The sequence below is a fragment of the Halichoerus grypus genome, chromosome 1 (genome assembly GCF_964656455.1).
Source record: "Halichoerus grypus chromosome 1, mHalGry1.hap1.1, whole genome shotgun sequence".
Classification (NCBI taxonomy): domain Eukaryota; kingdom Metazoa; phylum Chordata; class Mammalia; order Carnivora; family Phocidae; genus Halichoerus; species Halichoerus grypus.
Window position 1 is genome coordinate 216,075,031 of NC_135712.1, and position 13,913 is coordinate 216,088,943.

General features: G+C 62.7%; 1 protein-coding gene across 5 annotated transcripts in view; it reads right to left on the reverse strand.

The window, feature by feature from the left end:
• The window catches only part of ARID3A (AT-rich interaction domain 3A), a 29,882-nt gene extending 21,180 nt beyond the window's left edge, over positions 1-8,702 (reverse strand). The window contains exons 1-4 of one of the 5 annotated variants that reach the window (XM_036100750.2): positions 8,550-8,702; positions 5,669-5,772; positions 4,412-5,060; positions 3,250-3,580 (exon numbers count right to left, since the gene is read on the reverse strand). In XM_036100750.2, the coding sequence (XP_035956643.1) occupies positions 3,250-3,580; positions 4,412-4,818 (738 nt within the window). In that variant the 5' untranslated portion in view covers positions 4,819-5,060; positions 5,669-5,772; positions 8,550-8,702. Of the gene's footprint in view, positions 1-3,249; positions 3,581-4,411; positions 5,061-5,668; positions 5,773-8,249; positions 8,363-8,391; positions 8,473-8,499; positions 8,525-8,549 lie in introns of those variants that run through there. The other 4 variants (XM_078058590.1, XM_036100747.2, XM_036100748.2 and 1 more) reach the window with 4 other exon arrangements.
• Between the last annotated feature and the right edge of the window lie 5,211 nt (positions 8,703-13,913).

The following is a 13,913-nucleotide window of genomic DNA, read 5'->3' on the forward strand; positions in this document are numbered from 1 at the left end:
AGCAGCCCGACTCACGGCAGCCCGACTCACAGCAGCCTGACTCACAGCAACCCTTCACAGCAACCCGACTCACGGCAGCCCAAGGTGGAAACAACCCAAGTGTCCATCAGCAGGCGGACAAACAGAACGTGTCCCCCACACAGGGAAGCGTCCCTCAGCCGCGAGCAGGAGCGAGGCGCCCACACGCACGGCCCCGGGGACAGACTCCAAGCCCACGACACTCAGGGAGGGAGCCAGACACGGAAGGCCACGCGGGGTGTGAGTCCACGTGGGTGACACGTCCAGAACAGGCTCATCCGTGGACGGGAGGGGGGCTCATGGGGGCCGGGGGGGGGGTAATAGCTAAAAAATACATTTACAAAGGTTTATGTTTGAGCTGACAAAAATGTCCTAAAATAAGCTGGAGATGGCTGCATAACCGTGAAGACACCAAAAACCACTGAATCGCACACTTCCAATGGGTGAATTATGTGTTACGTGAGTCTGATCTCAATAAAGCTGTTGAAAACAATCCCAAAGTTTGAGTGGTTGAGACCAAGGATCCCGATTCTCTGAGGTTAACACCTGCTGGGGGTGGGGGGGCACTTTCTAGAGCCCAGGCACAGCTGTGCTGCTGACCGGAAGCCACCAGGCTGTCACCAGGATGCCCCCGTCTGATTGATGCCAGGAGGCTAGGATCCTAATCACTGCCCGCGACAGGCCCGGTCCCTGGCCAGTGACTCCAGACACGCTGGCCTCCATCCGTGCATGTCCCCAGGGCCCCAGAGCACTGAGGCTGCGGTGTTTCAAGGGACGGTTCCGTGGCCACAAGCCCACTGCTCCAGGTCCCTCCCCAGCCTGGCCGCCCCGAGACCTGTAGCCTACGGCGGAACTTCACGGCTATCGAGGGTTTGCAGGGGAAGTCGGCCCCAGCCCTGCCAAGACTGGGGAGGAAGAGGCAGACGTGGTGCCAAGTGGGCGGCCGGCCGGCGGGGCCGCCACGTGCCAGGAAGGCTGTGGGGAAGGCGCCAGAGTCAACATGGCCCGACGTCTGCTGGGCGGGCTGGGCCCAGGTCACGGCTGACATTGGCCATGCAGGTGTTCGGCCGCCTGGGCAGGAGGGCAGTGCCGGCAGCTGGCCCTGCCCCGAACGGGCAGGAAGAAGATCCCAGTACTGCAGGGCAGGCCCCCCACCTGCTCACAGCCTCCCTGGGCCCCCAGTTTCTCACACTCCAATCCTATCTCCTGCAGGGCCCAACCTGGCGGCATCTGGCCTCTACACACACACGCCAATGTCGGTCCTGCCCCAGGGCCTTTGCCCAGGCCACTTTCTCTGCCAGGTGCACCATCCATCCTTCTGCAAGGCTCGACCCAAATGGCATATCCCGAGAGGCCTCTCCCCCACACCCACCCCCCAGCTAAGGATGCCAGACCACATCTCCCCGACCGCCTCAGCAAGGCTGTCCGGTTACTCGGAGGCTGACCTCCACACAGGGGAGCCACACGTCTAGGAGGCGCTAGACAAGGTGCTGAGACTCTGTGGCTTTGGGTCCCCTGACCCCCTCTGGCTTCCATTTCCCCACCCCTGGGCGTCCCAGACAAGTGGGACAATGGGTCCTGTGGCCCTTTGCTCCTGGCACGCCCAGGGGGCTTTGGGGTCTGGGTCTCTCAACCCCAGGCCTGGCCTGGCCATCCAAACCCTGTCTCCCCCCAGGGGCTAAGGCCACTGAGCAGGGTTGGGGGCTTGCAGGTCCTCACAAGCTCTGACCTCACAAGGACTGTGTGGCCCGGCCGGGACCCTATAATGCGGGGGGCGGGGGGATCCGTCCAGCTCCAGCCCCCAAGCCTGTGCTCCCCGTACATGCTCAGCGAACAAATAAGTATAACTTGCCCATGGCGGCCTGTGTGTTATTCTGAATCAGAGCAAGGCGCTGGAGACCCCCCCCTCAGCGCAGTGGCTCGGGTCTCTCATCTGCAAAATGGCACAGGCAGGGACCCAGCCCTGAAGGGAGAGACACTGAGGCAGGGAGCAGGGTGGGGCCGTCCCCCCCCCGCACCCGCACTCAGCCTGGGGTCCACACGCAGGGGCGGAGCCTCCAGCAGGAGGGGGTGTGGGGGGCGCCGGCCACGCCCAGACAGGCCATGTCTGCTGGCTGTCACCCAGCCCTCAGCACTGCCCCACCCAAGCCAGACACCTGGGCAGCTCCCTCCGTCCAGCCAGCTCCCCTGCTGCCTCCAGGCACCGTCCCCCGACCACGGGAGCCCCTGTCCGGCCCCCGCGGCGTGTGTCCGGCCCGGTTCCCTACTTTATCTGTCTTCAGCCTGACTCAAAGCTCTGAGGGCGGCCGGAACCACACACTCTGCTCCCCAAGTGAGGTTCAGAGGGGAGGCCGGTGGCCCTCGGTCCCATCCCTGCGGAGGTCCCACACGCCAGCCGGGCCTCGAGAGTCCTCCAGGAGGGGCCCAGAGCCAATTCTGGGAGGCCAGCATCCAGAGGGGACCGCCCCGAGGCCACGCACAGCCAGCTCCCGGCTCTCACACACGGGCCTGTCCACAGCCCGTGGAGACCTAGAAGGCTCAGGCTACTGGGCCACTGGGCTGGGGAGGCCAGGTCCCCGCCGGCCACTCCTGGAGGTCGGGGCAGGGCCCAGCTGGCCACGGACTGGAATGTGAGCCCGGCCGGACGCCATCTGGTTTCCATCTGCCCAGCCCAGCTCGGCCCAACTTCAAAGGGTCCCCCGCCCGGCCACTTCCTCTGCCCTGGCCGCCCGCAGGGAAGGCACCAGGACGGCCCTGCTTCCTCCCCGCCCCTCTGCAGCCCCAGGGAGCTTCTTGGCAGTCCACACCAACGTGGCCACCCCCTGCTCAACCAACTGCCGTGGCCTCTATGACCAGACTCCACGCCAACTGACCAGGCCTCGGGCCGGCGTCCCCAAGCCCCCAGCTCTCTGCCCGCACGTCCACCCACGGCCCAAGCCAAGCCTGGTCCAGCCGCATGGCCTCTGCCTGGGCACCCCCCTCAGCCCAGAGTCCCATTCCTCGCTGTCTCTCTAAGGGTCCTTCTGGTGCAGACACCATGCAGCCCCTGAGCGTCTCCCTCCAGGCTCGGGTCCCCCCCACCTGTCCACACGGGGTGCACTCCACAGCCGGCCCGTCCCACCCACAGGCTGTCCACAGGGCTCCCTGGGCGCCTGGCTGGCGTGGGCCGGCTGTCGGGACCCAGCAGCGCGTACCCCAGCCCCGCGGCCCCCATCACGACGCACAGCACACCTGCTTGAACTGCTCCTCGTAGGTCCAGTCCCCGTGGTCGGGCGGCTGCAGCTGAGCCGCCACATGGGCAGCCCCTCCGCTGTGGGCCAGGCTGGCCGCCTGGCGCTCCTGGCCACCAAGCGCCCGGGGCCCGCTGTCACCGCGGAAGGCCTGAGACGGCGGGGCCCTGCGGGGGACGAGGGCTGCGGGGCCCAGACCGGAAGAACCCGGGGGTCCCAGCCCCTCCTCGTCCTCGTAGTCCTCCTCCTCCTCCTCGTCCTCGTCCTCCTCGTCCTCCTCTTCCTCCAGGTCTTCCTCCAGATCCTCCTCCTCCTCCTCCCATTTTGGCTTCCTGGGGCAGGCAGAGGGCACAGGTCAGGGAGATGGCGCCAGCTCGCTCCAGCCCCGGGGCAGGGTCTGCTCCTCACCAGAGCTCGATTTCCCTCTCTCAACACGGGGAGAGCGGCCCCCACCTGCTCCAGGTGCCGTGAGGGGCGTGGGTCGTACTCTACACGGTTTTGCTTCCCATCAGCCCAGAGCCCTGCCCAGAGCCCCGTACACCTGCTAACCCCCTCCCGCCCTCTGCTGCACAGGCTTCCTTGGTGGGCCGTGGAAATGCCTAGCCAGTTCCTGCCTCAGGGCCTTTGCTCTGGCTGTTCCTTCTGCCAGGCATGCTGTTCCCAGCCCCGGACACCCCCCCCAACACACACCTCTCCTTTATCTCCTTGTCACAACCCACAGTCACCCTGCTTCTCTGCTTGTTGAACGTCTTCCCAGAATGATCCCACTGGGGTCTTGCCCACACTCGGCTGGAGGCCTGCACTGGATCTGTGTGGAACACGTCCACGGTGGACGTCCACGAGCCAGCCAACACCCACTCTGCGTGGGTTCCCCCGGGACCGCTGAATCAGCTGGAGCCTCACCGGGCACTGGGGCTCCTGGCCACACGTGGCTGGTCCATTTAAATCGAGAGGGAATAAAGCTACAAACCCAGATCCCCCACCACCTGTGAGGGGTAGCTCCTAGGCTGCACACATTTCCACCAGCCTCCGGGAAGTTCTAAAGGACAGAACTGATCTCGGGGCTCAGCAGCAGGACAGGGTCTCGTCCTGGAGCTGCCTGGGATGCATCAGACGCTCAATGGACGCTTGTGCAGTATGTAGCCCACGGACCCCCAACTCACAGGTCGCCCTCGGAGCCCACGTCCTCCAAGTGCCCGTCGCCTTCAGCGTGTCCCGGTGCCTCCCTGCCTCGGCCAGGTGGGGCAGGCGAGCCTGGCGCCCCTTCCTGGGCCGTGTCCTCATCCTCCAAGCTGGGGGGCCCATCCTCCGAGCCGCTGGGGCTGGGCGCGGGTCCGAGGCCTGCAGCCGCTGCCCGCATGGCGGCCAGCGCGGCCATCTGGGCCCGCTGCATCCGGGCCTTTTCTGGCTCTCTGTCCTCCTCCGGGGCGGCCCTGGCACGGGCCGGGGGGCCAGCAGGGAGCTCGGCCGGCGGGGGCGGCAGGGGCGGCGGGGGCTGCCGGGCCTCCAGCTCCTGGCGTGCCCGCTGCTGCCGCTGCAGAAGGGTCTCCATTACGGCCTGCAGCTTCATGGCCCTGCGGGCCGGGCCGCCCCGGGCACCAGAGGTGGGCAGCAGGGGCGGCCCCTGCGGGGAGGGGGCCTGGCCGCACTGCAGTGTGGGGGCCTCAGGGGAGCCGGGACAGTGCAGGGTGGCGGGGGTGGGGGCGGGGGCCGCCGGGTTCAGGCTGAGGGCATGTCAGCACTGCCTCCTTCTCAAGCCAGGCACCAGGTAACAGCGGCTGGTGTCTGGCTCATTCACGGGTTTGCAGAAACCTGGGGGCAGCAAGACAGATCATCAGACCACTCCTGGGCCCCTCGGCCCCATCCTCCCCACTGAGGTCAGACCCCAGAGGCCTCTGGGAAAATCCCTCCCATCCATTCCCATCAGGGTGCAAACCGGGAGGCCTCCCTGGAGGTGGGAGATGGTGCTCTCCCCATCCGCCCCCCTCTGTCTGCCCTCCAGCAGGCTGGAAAGCAGGGTCAGCCCGCACTGAGCTCCCAAGGGTCTCGAGGCGACCCCCACCCTCAGGGCCACAGAGAAACATGCAGTTACTGACCACACCTCCCGGGGAAGACCTCGGATTATTGCTTCACAAACAGAGCAGAGGGTCTGGGCATTCCTGGCCTCTGATTGGCTGTAGCCAGTTACCAGACACCAGAGTCCAGATGGGTTCCGGGTTCTGGTTCCGAGTCCCAGGCGCTGCTCGCACCCCCTGCCGCAGATGGCTGTAGCCCCCCCAGGCTAACCAAGACGATGGCTGACCCAGAGCGAGCGCTTCTTGTATACGGGGCCTCCCTCGTGCTCCCACCTCATCCCTGAGCCTCAGCCTCTCCGGGCCTCAGTTTCCCCATGTGCAAGATGGTATCCTGACGGCGCCCACCTCTCTGTGCTCAAGCAGGTACACGGCAGTTCGTCCGCGTCAGGGAAGGAGGCGCTGGGCGATCCCCACGTTAGGCGTAAGAAAAACTGAGGTCCGCAGACGCGCTGTTGGGAGGACACAGAGCAGGTTCCAGGCAAGGCTGGGATCGGAACCAGGGTGTGGGTGACATCACAACCTCCTCACCACCCCACATGACCTCTGCAGGGGAGTCCTCCCACTCCTTGGGACCCCAAGCGGGGCCAACACGTCCCCGAATGCGAGGAGCTGTGCCCCAGCCTGGGGTCTCCTCAGACCACCACAACCCTAACTGCCAGCGTCTCAGGCAGGGGCATCCGGAACCTGGCATAGCTGGGCCCCACCAGGACAGAAGGACGCAGGTCCCACCCCAGCCCCCCACCCCAGCCCCGGCCACACCCCCACCCGCCCAGGCCGCCTGTAAAACCAACCGGGCAGAACCCAACAGGTCCAGCGGTGACAGCCCAGATAGTACCTCACGGCGGGGGGGGGGGGGGGGGGGCGGGAGGTGGGGGGCAGGAGGCTGCCCCTGACCCAGCACATGAACCCCTAAGCCACTCCTGGGGCAGACAGGGACCCCCAATACACGAGGGGCCAGAGGGAAGAGGTTCCTGGTAGCTAGCTAGCTGATGCTCACTCACCAGGCTGGCCACCCTCCCAACTCCTATGGTGACCCCCTAAGCGGAAACTGACCCCACTCAGGGGAATCTTGCAGTATAGACCCCCCCCCACACCTCCCCAGTCAGGGAGGCTCAGTGGGCCTCCACCTTCTCCCCAGACCCCCTGCAGCTTTCTTCTGGATGGGTGAAAGGGCAGAGTGGGGGGGCAGGTGGGTGGCCCCATGTGGGAAATGGGGGTGGGACATATCCCCAAAGGATCTCAGTATCCAGCAGGGGCAGAGGTCTCAGGGCACAAAGACCCTCTCAGAGGCCACAGTGCTGGAGAGTGACCAATACAGTCTGTCCTTAGAGGCAGCAAAGTAGCACCCAGCCCCCCACTCTCCGTCCCCTCCCAGGACTGGTGGTCACCCCCCCACCAGCCCTAAGAAGTGCTGAGGGGACATTTCACGCCCAGTGTCTAGTCTAGTCCACTGCCCCTCCCCCACATTTGACAACTTCAAGACAAGCCCCCCCTCCCCACGGAAACGCTCCAGGCAACGCCCCCCCTCCTCTTTGGGGGGCAGAAGGAAGAGGCCAGAGGAAGCCACTCCCCCCCCAGCCTCCCCCCCCCAGGCCTGCTGGGTTTAATGACCCTTCCGGGTCGCCCAGTGGGGGAGGGGAGCACGGCAGGCCTCCACGTTGGGGCTGGTGGAGGGGGCAGGTGGGAACCCCAGAGCTCCCCTGGGCCGTGCCTGGGGCCCCCATGGCCGCCATTAACCCTAAGCTGGCGACGCCCACCCCCTCCAGACCCCTCCCCCAAGAGCCCTTTGTCCTCGGCCCCTACCCCCACTTTATGACAACCCCAAGGGAGAGGCATTCCCAGGCAGGGACCAGGCAGGGGTGGGGGGTGCTGGGTGGTCGTTGGGACCTGACTAGGGGCCCAGAGGGATCCGGGGCCACACCCTCCCCCCAATGCCTCCCGGAGAGAGAGGTCACCCGCTCGGGCCGGGGCCTTGCAAAACACGGTTATTTAAAGAGTTGTGCAAGGCTGGGGCCCGCGGGTGGCGAAAGGGGCCCCTCACTCCACGAAGGGAAGAGGGGGTGGGGTGGGGCAGAAAGCTGGGGAGGGGGCTAGGAGAGTCGGGAGGGGGGCGGCCCGGAGGAAGTGAGAAAAGAAAAACCGAAGAAAGAGAAGAAATAAGACGACAAAAACCCCAGTCCGGATTTCAAAGGCTTCTTGGAAAGCGACCGATTTGCATGGGGTGGGGGGGGCAACCCCTCCGGCCCGGGCGACTAAAAACGGAAGATTATTGACAAATCCGCCGCCTGGGGTCGGACGCCGAACGTTGGAGTTGACAAACGCGCGCTCCCCGCGCTTCCTGCGCCCGCTTTTGTGTCTGGGGGGCACTGACCGAGGGAGGGGGGCTTTTCCCGGGGATCCCAGCCAGAGCGCTGGCCGCCCCGCCGAACCCACGCCCGGGCGCGGGGATGGTGGGGGTGCCCCTCCAGGGGCCCTTTTCGGCTCCGGAGCCGGCACTTTATAAGTAAGCAGTCGGCGCTGGAGAGGGTCGCCAGCGAACTGCCCTCCCCACCCGGCGCTCCCGCTCCCCTCGGGACTCCGGAATAAAGCACCCGATTCCGGGGAGAAAAAATGAGATAAGAGTCCGGGGTGCAGCCCCCAGCGCGCTCATAGAGACCATTTCCTTCCGCTGGGGGGTGAGGGGCAGCGCTCACTCGCGACCCCCGATCGCCCTCGCCCAATGTGGTGGGGGGGGGGTGAGGTCTCCGAGGGGGGTCGCAGAGAAGCCCACCCCAACTCCGACCCGCTAGAGTCGCCTTCTCGGTCCTGAACCCCCACCCACGTCCCTGCCCAACTTTGGAGACCCCTTCGTTGGCTTCCCGGGCGCACTGCGCCCACCCAGGACCGGAACCCGCGACTTAAAAGGCCAGCCTCCCCCCCGCCTCACCGCGCAGGGCCCGCTCGGGGGGCGCATGCCCTGCGCCTGGCGTCCAGCCCTGCCCCGGCCGCGCCTGGCCTCCGGCCCGGGCCGCGAGCTGCGCGCTGCTGGCTCCCGGCCGCCGCCGGGTTTGTGCCGCGCGCCGACTCACCGAGCCGCCAGCCGAGTCCGCGTCTACACCCCCATCCGACCCGATTGGTAAGAGTCTCCCCGCGCGCGGCCTCCCCCGCCCCTCCCCTCCCCCCGCCGGCGCGCTCACCGCCCCGCAGACAAATCACCGGGTGACAAATCGCTCTCAGATGCAAATACCTCGCCGGTGATTCAGCGCTGCGGCCCGGGACGCGGGGAGGGGTCTCGCGAGGCCCCCTCCCCCTTCCCGGACGCCCCCTCGCCCCCCGCACTCGGTCCGAAGACGCACCACCAGCCTAGGGGTGTTGGGGAGGGGGAGAGAGTGGCCAGAAATTTTCAGGTCACGGCCCCTTTAAATGATAATAAATAATAAAAAGGGAAGGGGAACAGCGACGCGGGAGGCCCCGCCCCCTGCCTAGGGACGGTGGGCAAAGTGCGCGCCGAGGCCCCGAGCGCACAGGGCGCGGAGGGCGCGGGCCGGACTGGGAGCGTCGGAGGGGGACGGGAGGGGGCTGGACCTCCTCCTGGGAGGACTGGAGGGACCCGAGCCGGGTTGCGGACCCCTTCACCATCTTACCCGGCACCTAGAATGGGCCTGCCCTGCCGAGCTCGGAGTTTCACCCCTGTCCCATAGACTAGCGACCTGGCTGTAGTGACTTCGCCCCCCCCCCCCCCCGCAGAGCCTCCGTTGCCACATCTGTAAAATGGGGATTAAACACCCGGTGATGACTTGAGCTACAAGAACGAGAAATGAGAGCAGGCCTGGGTCTCAGGGAGGGGACCAGGGCCCTGCGATGGGGGCGCTGCAGGGTGGGAAGGGGTCTTGGAGAGGGAACGGCTGCGGGGGGGGGGGGTGGTGGCGGAGTGCATGCCGGTCCTCTGGAAGACTCCTAATGACACCGAGCGACCCCTACTCCTACAGGACTGCCACCCTCTAGGAGGAGAGATAAGATTATCCCCTCGGCAATAATAACTTAATAATTTTCCTGTTCTGAGCCTGCCGTTGCCATGTGCCCTGTGCATGGTGTTCACCTCTTTAAGTAGGGCGCCTCTTAACGTCCCCGTTTCAAAGAGGGAAACAGAGGCACAGAGTGGGGTGCAGGGAGAGTGGGGATGGGGGTGTGGGCTCTGCAGGTCTGAGGCCCAGAGGCAATCCTTGGGGGCTAATTGCAGGGACCCAGGCCCCAACCCAGATAAGAGCCAAATGGGAGGGGGGAGCATTCGGCATGGGGGGGGCACTTCTCAAGGGTCCCATCAGGTGGAGCTTGGGTCCCTGGTCCTCAGTGCTGGTTTCCTGTGCAGCCCCCTCCCTGTGACCTAAGGCACACAGACACCTTTTTAGGACACCAAGCGTCCCGGCAAATTGCAGGCTTCCGGCTCTGGGGGGTGGGGGGTGGAGATTCCCAAGCCAAGGCGGGTTGGGGGGAAACTACCCCCACCCCAGGGCTGGAGTCCTGCCCACCAGCCCCAGGGCCTCCTGGAGCCTAAAGGTAGCAGGTGGCAGAGGCCTCCACCTTTAGGCTATTAAACACCCAGCCCCAGCTGCCTGCCTACCCCCCCTCCAGTGGGAGGGGCAGAGACATCTGCACAAGGAGGGGGAAGTTTGGAGAGACCCAGGTGAATTGGGTCCCCCATAATGGTCCAGGCCCCAGGCGCCACTTCTCCAAAGTGCAGGAAAGCCTCTTTCCTACCAAAGAGCCAAACAGATCTGAATGCACCCGCCTGCCCCACCCCAGGTTGGATGCGTGGGCCGCTCTGTGCCTCAGTTTCCCCCCTGTAAAATGAGTCCATGTTAATTCGTTCCTTGTAAAGTTGTTTTGAGGATTATATTTACTTCTGCTCGAAAGAAGGGGGGCATGGTGGGGGTACGTGGAAGGGCAGGTGGGGGGCTGCCCTTCCCCCATCTCCCAGGGGAAAGCTCTTGTCCATACTCCCCCAGAGGTGCCCAGCCCCACAGGGTGAGGGGCTGCAGGATTCCCAGCTGCCTCCAGTGAGGGGGATCCTATTTTTAGCCGCGGGAGGGAGCTGGGAATTGATACCCAGACTTGCTGGCTCCAGGGGGAGTGGGCAGCAGGCCCAGGTTCCAGCACAGTCCTGGCTATGTGATTTCCAGTTGGTGCAGACCCCTCTCTGGTCTCTGTTTCTGAAGCTGGGAAATGGGTACAGAGACACAAGTCCTGTAAGGTTTCTTGGCCGCACCATGTTGCAGGGCCCGTGTGGGTTTTGGACACCCTTCCAGAAAAAACAGCCGGCTCCCCACTCAGGGGTGGGGGTGGGGGCACCCTCTTAAAAATTCACCCGAATCCTGCACTGTCCACCTTCCCATGTTGTTCCTCCTCAAACATATTCCCACATCTGGGCCTTTGCACTGGTGGCTCTCCTGGCTGGAGTCCCCTTTCCAGGTCACCCGGTGGCCTGTGCCCTCTCCTGATGTAAACTGGAGCCTCAGCTCCTCTGGGGGTCTCTCCCTGACCTCTCAGGGTCAGGTGTGCCCCCCACCATGTCACCCTGTTTCATCTTCATCTAGGTGCTTCTGTTTTGAGACGTCTTTATCCCATTGGACCTACTCGACCTTGACGCTGGATCTCCAGCCCTGAGGCCGGCGTGGCACATAGTAGGTGCTCAGTAAGTGCTGGTTGGTTGAATGAATTCCCGTGTTCCCTCTCTCACCCCATGGGATTTTTGGTGTCTGTCTACACAGAGGTGGAGGGCAAGTGGACCAATTCACCATCGTGATTTCCAAAAACAAGCCTGGAAGGGGGTGCTGGGCCCTCTGTCACCGACCCCTGGCCTCTAGCTTGACTTGTCCCTGTGAGCCAGGGTCCATGAAAATGCAATTTTAACAACTTTTAAAATAAGAAGGAAGAAGCAAATATACTAGTAAGGAATATGTGATAATACATCCAGCCTAAGTTAGGGTAGTTTTTTTTTTTCTAAAGATATTTGTTTATTTATTAGAGACAGAGTGGGGAGGGGGGAGCGGGGAGGGGGGAGGAGGGGGGAGGGGGGAGGAAGGGCAGAGGGGGAGGGAGAAGCAGGCTTCCCCCCCCCCGAGCAGGGAGCCCGATGCGGGGCTCGATCCCAGGACCCCGGGATCATGACCTGAGCCGAAGGCAGACGCTTAACGACTGAGCCACCCAGGCGCCCCAGTATTAGTTCTTATATCAACATAGTTGTAAGATAATCACATTTAGTACTTTTTTATGGACAAGACCCACGAGACAAAAGCGTCTAGGACCCAGGAAATTCATAATGCGGCTCTACTTGACCCATTTTGCAGCGGGGAAACGTTTGGCCAGGGGTCCAGGTTGGGGTACACGGGAGCGACACACCCCCAGGCGCTGGGGACTCTCCTTGGTGGGGCTGAACAAGGAACCTCCGTGGGGTGCGCGCACCACCTGCCGGGCACCTGCGGGGCTGCAGCGAGGGGCGGGGCCAGCACCGGTGCGCTGGCTCCCACAGGAGACCGCCAGGTGGCGCCGCATCACCTGAAAACAAGATTCCCTGGCCAGACGGGGAAACTGAGGCCCGCGAAGTTCATTTTCTCCTCTGTAGCTTCTTTTGAATGCTCTACGGTAGAATTGCTAGATAAATACGGGATTCGCAGTTAAATTTTAAGTGTGTCACAATTATTGCACAGGACCTTATACTAAAAAGCTTTCCAGGGCGCCTGTGTGGCTCAGTCGTTAAGGGTCTCCCTTCGGCTCAGGTCATGATCCCGGGGTCCTGGGATCGAGCCCCGCATCGGGCTCCCTGCTCGGCTGGAAGCCTGCTTCTCCCTCTCCCTCTCCCCCAGCTTGTGCGAATGCTCACTCTTTCTCTCTCTCTCAAAAATAAATAAGAGCTTAAAAAGCTTTTCATTGCTTATCTGAAATTGAAATTAGCCCCTTCCCCTACCCGCCCAGACCCCCCAAGGTTTATCCCTATCCGGTGGCCCTGGGGCATATCCCACTCCTTCTCAGATTGAGTGTGCTGCCTGGCGCCCAGTCTGATGACTAAGAACAGTCATAGTAATGGAATAATACACTGGAAAAATCTCCTCCTACCTTGGACCATGTCCCTCCTTGCTTACAAGCCCCCACGGCTCCCATCACCACCAGGAAAGACCCAACTCAGACCCCTGCAGCTGGCAATCTTCCCACTTCACCCTCCTCTGGCCACACAGGCCTTCTGGCTGTTCCTCAAACCCACTAGACATTTCCTGCCTCAGGGCCTTTGCACTCTCTGTACCCTCCATCCCTTTTGCTCTTCCACCATCTCCAAGCTGCATTCACATTTCCCAGACTCCCCTGTGCCAGGAAGCCTTCCTGGACTCTCCCCCACCAAGGTCAGGCTCCCAGTCACTCACGCAGGGCTCACGGGTGTCTTTCCTAACCCTCATTACTGCAGTCACTTTGCATCTCCCCAGATAGTTTGCCCCCCCTGTCCACGACCAGACAGGGGCTCTGTAGAGGTTGCTCCTTGTCACCGCTGGGGCCCGGCCCCCAGTGCAGAGCCTGGCACACGGGAGGGGCTCTGAAAACAAGATCCAGCTGAACAGGCTCCGAACGACTCCTCTTCCTGGACCTCCCTTTCAACCTTTTAACTGTGTGTTTTTCTGAGCTCATGGTAAATCCTAATACAAACTTCAGTGAGATTTTGCAAAATCGTACTACAGTATCACCAGAAGTCAGCATCGATCCGATCCGCCCACCTTATTTGGATTTCCCCATTTTTATGGGATAGAAGGGCCCCATCACGAGGGTCCCTCATGTTGCCCACCCTCCTGCCTCACCACCCCTACACCCTTACCCTGGCAGCCACTCATCTCTTCTCCATTCCCATAATGTCCTCATCACAAGGCTGCTGTTAGGTGGACTCACACATCACGTAACCTTGGGGGGGGGGGTCTTTTTGTCCCACGTGATTCTGGGAGATCCAACCCAGGGGCCGTGTGTCTGCACGGGGTGTCCACGACTGCGTACTCCTGAGTGCTGTTCCGTGGGGCGGACGGATCTGTTTGCCCAACCACTCAGCGGTTGTAGGACACGCGAGCTCTTTCCAGCATCGGCTGCCACAGGTAAAGCTGCTGGGAGCATATGTGAACAGGTTTCGTGTAATAGGACTTTTCATTTCTCTAAGACGAAGGCCCCAGAGCCCCCTCTTTACCTTCTTTTTTAAAAATGCATTTTCCCAGTGGCACCTGGGTGGCTCAGTCATTAAGTGTCTGCCTTCGGCTCAGGTCATGATCCCAGGGTCCTGGGATCGAGCCCCGCATCGGGCTCCCTGCTCAGCGGGAAGCCTGCTTCTCCCTCTCCCACTCCCCCTGCTTGTGTTCCCTCTCACGCCGTCTCTCTCTTTCTCTCTGTCAAATAAATAAATAAAATCCTTTTTAAAAAAATTCATTTTCCCAAAAAATAAAATAAAGAATAAAAATTCATTTTTTCCTGCAGAAAAGGTGCCACTCCCTCTGCACACGTCTCTTCTTTTAGCCCCCACAACACACTTGGTCATTTATCCCACAAATATTTACTCAGCCCTACTGTGTGCGGGGCCCTGGGACAC